At 46.6% G+C, this 6,000-nt stretch overlaps 1 protein-coding gene across 1 annotated transcript in view; it reads left to right on the plus strand.

Annotated features, from left to right (window-relative positions):
- The window catches only part of TULP3 (TUB like protein 3), a 38,869-nt gene extending 33,315 nt beyond the window's left edge, over window positions 1-5,554 (plus strand). Inside the window, exons 8-10 of the mRNA XM_056855900.1 lie at window positions 996-1,094; window positions 4,318-4,489; window positions 5,421-5,554. Coding sequence (XP_056711878.1) covers window positions 996-1,094; window positions 4,318-4,489; window positions 5,421-5,554 — 405 coding nt within the window. The remainder of the gene's footprint in view (window positions 1-995; window positions 1,095-4,317; window positions 4,490-5,420) is intronic.
- The last annotated feature ends 446 nt before the right edge of the window (window positions 5,555-6,000 follow it).

Consider the following 6,000-nt stretch of genomic DNA (forward strand, 5'->3'; position numbering starts at 1 on the left):
ATGAGTCACCTGTTTCCTTCTTCTTCCCCCTCCAATGCGTTGAGCATTATTTTAGCAATGTCTGAGGTGTGGCTGATGCAGCCCAGGAAGTATAATTATTGGCTTCAACATTAAGATATCAGACATTCTGAATATCATGTTCCCAGGGTGTGCTGGGCATTGCTCAGTGGTAGAGCATCTGTGTGGCATGCAGAAGGTCCCAGGTTCAACCCCCGGCATCTCCAGTTAAAGGGACTAGGCAAGTAGGTGATGTGAAAGACCTCTGCCTGAGACCCTGGAGAGCCACTGCCCGTCAGAGTAGACAATACTGACTGTGATGAACCCAGGAGGGTCTGATTCAGTAGAAGGCAGCTTCATGTGTTCAGGTGGCACTGTTGAACCAGTGTCCAGGGTGGGGGATCGGAAAGAAGGAAAGAGGAAAACTTTCCTCCTGATTGTTGTCAACTTGGGTTGAGAAGGAGGCGGCAGAGAAGAAGTAAGAGGTGTCATGTTTGCCTTCTTATTCAATCCAAGCATTACAAATTGTGAAAATTTGTATTGTGTGCAAAGAATATGTGTTTTGGAGGCATTAACTGACCATCATTATGATCAGTGTTTGTATGCTTGTGTGTATGTGTGTGTAGTATAGGGAGTACTATTGTGCATAATGTTGTGGCTGGAACTGCAGCGCGGGATATACTCACAGGAGACACACACATTGTAGTACTTTGCCAGACCAAACAGTGCCATGAATGGAGGGCAATGTTGTTCTTACTTCAGCTGTTCATGTCTCCAAGTGCAGCGGTGTTACTTAAATGGGAGAAAATCAAGGGGGGCATTCGGTGGGAAAACCTCCTTCCCCATCTGCATGTCTCCATCCTGCTTCTCCTTTTAAAGATGCTGGAATGCGAGAGAACGTTGGGAATCACTGGGAAAGCCTTTACAAGGGCATCTTTGAGGAACTGGGGAAGACAATGTAAGGTTAATTAATCTTATTCCCTTCCCCCCCACAAAAGGAAACCAATGTATTAGGATTCAAGGGACCCAGGAAAATGTCAGTCATTATTCCAGGAATGAATCTAAATCACCAGCGGATTCCAATCAGGCCACGAAATGTAAGTCTGAATTTCATTCACAATTACAATGGAATGAGAAACTGGAATTTCAAATCTGAGCAGCTCCAGTGGGCATCCAGCTTTGCCCTTGGAAAATATGAGGAGGGGGTTGTGCCCGTTATGTATGTAACGTTCTTTTTCTGGCCACTTCTCTGTGAGTTGTCTCCTGTAATCCATTAGTGCCTTTAAATTCCTGAAAATGCATAATTTGTGGGTGTATAATTAACAATTTGCGTAAGATATTGATAAACCCACTTTTCTTCCAAAAAGTCTGGATTTTACTGATTCAGGAGTTCCTGTGTTGCTAATTGTCCTTCCCCTCATATGCCTTTCCATGTGTGTTTACTTCTCCCTTTAAAAAAAAAGAAAAAGATTGTTCCTTTATCTGTGCCAGAAGACACAGATAAAGATGAATATTATAGACGTATGTGAACTTGGTTTCTATCCTCGTGAGCAACTTATCGAGCCGCTTCTGAAGAAATGTACTATTGGAACCAATGAGGGGCTGGTTCGTTATCTATTGAATGATTTTAGCCCGCACATCACAGTGGGGGTTGCCAGATTTTTGGGAACTGTTTTAAAATTTTGAACGTCGACTGGTTTCCCCCCACAGTTGACGGGAATATATTTTATTGATATTTTATTGATATTCTTTCTTTTTGTTTATGAATGTTAATATTTTGCTTCTATGCCAATAAAGGTTTGGATGGATGGACATACGTAAACAACATTCCATTGTTGCAAAAACCCCTTAAAGCCAGACCAGAACTATTCTGAATTTCCCTAGTGGCATAATTAGAGATGGTCAGAGGCATAGTGGGTCAGAGGCATGGATGTCAAGTTGACCCCTTGGCAAACCTCAACTGTAAAGGGAAAGTTCACTTCCCACAACCTGCCTAATGTCAGGATCAGGCGTCTGTCCCTAGCATCCCATAAGCAAACTCATCCAGGCTGGTATTCCTGAAGCAGTAATACTTTATTAGGAGCAAAAAGACAGAGAAAAGAACTGACTGGTTATATGCAGGTGAGGCTGGTAATGGGGGAATATAGACAGGTTACATGTTTAAAAGCAATAAAGGTGAGAAAGTAAACATGGGCAAGCAGCCCGAGATAAGCGGTTCCCAGGAAAGAGAGACTAAACATCAGCACAGCTGTGGGGCAAACAGGATGAACGGAACTGTACACAGGTGCCACTGGCATGAGAACCAGGGCTTGATGTGGAGCCAGGAACTGGCCTAACTCATGTCAAGAGCCTTTATTCATGTCAAGGCCTAACAGGCTGTTCACATGTTGCTCAGAAAACTGTCACAGCTATCTCAAGCAGCAACCGCTGGGGTCCTCCACGGAATGGAGAGAGTGGCAGCATTCACATCAGGCTCCAGTGCCAGGCCCTTGTGGTTTTCTGTGGGTCCACAGCAGCTACAGACATCCTGGACAACATCTTGGAGACAGACTTCAAAAGGCCCACATAAAGTCTGTTCATGGTTTTCTGGAATGCATTTAAGAAGTCTTCAGAGACTTCATCAAGGCACTCTTACCTCTAAAAGGGAAGAAAACTGCACTGACAACATCTTGGAGGTTGATGTTGGTGGACGGGTGGCTTCAGAATTCTGGCTGGCATGATCAGCGACACTTTTGCTCAGTGGGTCAAAAATACCATGGCCTCCAGTTACTACACAGAATCCAACACTTTATGCCACCACAGTCTTCTTCACTTTTCTAGCACCTCATGGCCCTTTTCTGGTGCTCCTCTCTACACTCTCTCCATTATGTCCACATTTGGCTGAGGAGTTCTGAAGCAGGAGAGGGGTCGTGGGCGTGGCTCAGTGGTAGAGCCTCTGCTTTGCATACAGAAGGTCCCAGGTTCAGTCCCCAGCATCTCCAGTTAAAGGGACTAGGCAAGTAGGTGCTGTGAAAGACCCCTTCCTAAGGCCCTGGAGAGCCGCTGCCGGTCTGAGTAGACAATACTGAGTAGACAATACTGGACCAGGGATCTGATTCAGTATAAGGCAGCTTCCTGCGTTCATGTGTGCAAATGGTTCAGGTTGACATTACTTGAATTGGCCGTCACATTTTTCCTTCTCTGTCTTGTGTTCACTGTGCAAGACCACAGGTGCAACAGAGTGTCATCCTCCCCTTAAGAGAACGGAAGGTCAGACTTGCCGTAACAGTTCCTCCTTCTCGAGTGTGAGGAAGACACTCTGGACCCGCCCTGATTGGGAGGGCTCTGTTCATTTTTTAAGCCTCTCTTTCGGGGTGCTCAGCTGCCTACAGCCCTGACTCTTTAATCAGGCAAGTTTGGCTTGTGCATTCAGAGTGTTTATGGTTCCTGCTGTTGGTCTGGTTTTGTCCCCTTTGGTTATTAGGAGAATCTCTAGTTACTGGCATGCATTGCTGACTCTTGTACAGCTGCAGAGGTCTCTAGATTGAAAGGGCAGGTTCTCCCTTCCTCCTGGAGATGGAAAGAGCAACCTAATTTCCTTCCTTCAGGGATGATGGGAAGGAGAAACCAAGCATAACAGAGAGCCCTCCTCACCTGTCAGAAGAGGGAACCTTTGCAGTAAGCCCAGTGTTCATTTCTATGCAGCCCCCTTCTAAAAATCTAGTCTTACAACTTCTTCTGAAAGCCAACAGTGAGAAGACCCTTCTCATGCATTCTGTAAAATGTGTTCGGCGAAGGGAAGGCGATTGTAAGCCGCTTGGAGACTCCTTAAAGGTAGAAAAAATTGGGGTATAAAAACCAACTCTTTTTCTACTACTTCTACTAGGTTAAAGAAATGCTGTGGTGGGAAATTATTAAAGATATTTCAAGATATCCAGTGCTCAGTGATTCCAAAGTGGGCCTGTTCAATAATCTGATAGGCAAAACAAAACTGACATGGAACTCATTACTGTGTGCAGTAACTATTGCAGGGCGCGTGTGTAGAGTGGGATTTCTGAGATGATATTGATTTAATTATGAAAGAATTAGAGAAGAATGATATTGACATTGCTGCTTATTTTTTGTTGTTTTTAAGACTTAAATTGCTTATAGAGGTTCCCCCCCTGCTGCTACTTTAATTTATTTAAGCAGTTAATTGTTAAAAACAAACATCACAAAATACATTAAAATAGGTACATTGCTATGAAGGCTGGGGAAAGTGGTAATAACAGGAAAAGTGGGATATTAACAGTAGATTCTGATGAGGAGTGCTTTTCTCCTCTTGTTTGTTCTGTTGCATAGGAACTTGAGAGTTTGTTGTCAAAATGGCAAAATAAAAGCCTAGACAACCTGATTGAGCTACACAACAAGGCTCCTGTGTGGAATGATGACACCCAGTCTTATGTCTTGAACTTCCACGGGAGAGTCACCCAGGCCTCGGTGAAGAACTTCCAGATTGTTCATGACAATGACCGTAAGAGCTGTGGTGGTGGTGTGTGTGTGTGTGGGGGGGGTGATGGTGGTTGGGAAGCCACACTCCCTTTTCCAACAGGTGCCTAAGGGTCCACACTGGGAATTTCTTATCCCCCAGAGTCAGCTTTGGTGGGGAGGAGGGCAGTGGTAGGATCAGTTACTTCTAAAAAGACACCTGGCCATCTGATGCCAGCAGACCCCCCCCCCCACAACTTGCTTTCAAAACACTTAATCACCTGCTCTGAATTGCCAGTCACCCTGCCCGTGCTTGAGCCCCCCCCCCAGCCTCCCTTCGAAACACGCTCAGTCTTCCAAATCCCCACATGCCCCAAATCCCTCCTCTCAACCTCTTACTTCCGCCATGTCAGGCTTTGTGGTGCAGTTGTGCACAGACTGCCCTTGCCAGCATGGATGGCATGCGCCCCTGCCCGGCTTGTTCCGTGCTGACACGTAGTACCTCCGTGACCCTGCCTGTCTCCCCCCCCCCCCCCAGCTCTTTGGCATTAGCCGTGTCAGCCTTTGGTAGGCCAGATTAGCCTCCTTGCCCTAGGATGGGCCTCCACTGCCGAGGCCTCAGGGTCTGCACGGGATCTGCTCCTTCAGACGTGCATTGCTGGGGTGGCCTGATGAGGCCTCTGGGTTTTCTGTCCCTGCTGGGAGAGGGAGGCAGCGATTCTAGCAAGACAAACGGGTGGGCACCTTGTGCTTTTGCACGGCATAGGAGCCACGTGTGGCTTGCTTGCCAGCCACGAGGAAGAGAATGCATGTGTCGGGGTCTCCATGCATGCAGGCTGGAAGAAATGGGGAAAGGAGGAATCAGTCATACTGGGCTGCGGGACCACCCCAACTTAGAGATGTGCAGGTCTAGTCAGGAAAGCATGATGACTTCCATCCTTCAGTATCTGATTTTCTCTCTTTTGTCCTCTCTCCAGCGGACTATATTGTGATGCAGTTTGGCCGCGTCGCTGAAGATGTGTTCACTTTGGATTTTAACTATCCCCTGTGTGCCCTTCAGGCTTTTGCCATAGGACTCTCCAGCTTCGACAGCAAGCTGGCGTGTGAATGACAGAAATGGGATTCCCAGCCTTTTATTCGTTTTTCTTCCTGAGCTGATGTCCAGACTGTGTTGTGTTTGTGTGTGTGTGTGTAGGATGGTAAGCAGGGTTGCCAGCTCATGGTTGGGAAATACCTGGAGATTTTGGGGGAGGAGCCTGAGGAGGGTGGGGTTTAGAGAGGGGAAGGACTTCAATGAGGTATAATGCTATAGAATCCACCCTCCAAACAGCCAAACTGGAGATCAGTTTTCATCCCAGGAGATCTCCAGCCCCCCAGAGACATATATGACGGTACTAAAGAGAAACTATGGGCTTCTTATCCTGAAGGCACATTAGCAGCCAGCTGGGGAATGCTGTTTTTTTCATGTGTGAGGTTCTAGGAACACGTTCGAGTAGGAAAAAGGAAACATGTTGCTGTTGTAAATGGAAGAAAGGGAGGCTCTTTGCAAAAGAAGGC

This window comes from Euleptes europaea, chromosome 9 (genome assembly GCF_029931775.1).
Source record: "Euleptes europaea isolate rEulEur1 chromosome 9, rEulEur1.hap1, whole genome shotgun sequence".
In the NCBI taxonomy this organism is placed as follows: Eukaryota; Metazoa; Chordata; class Lepidosauria; order Squamata; family Sphaerodactylidae; genus Euleptes; species Euleptes europaea.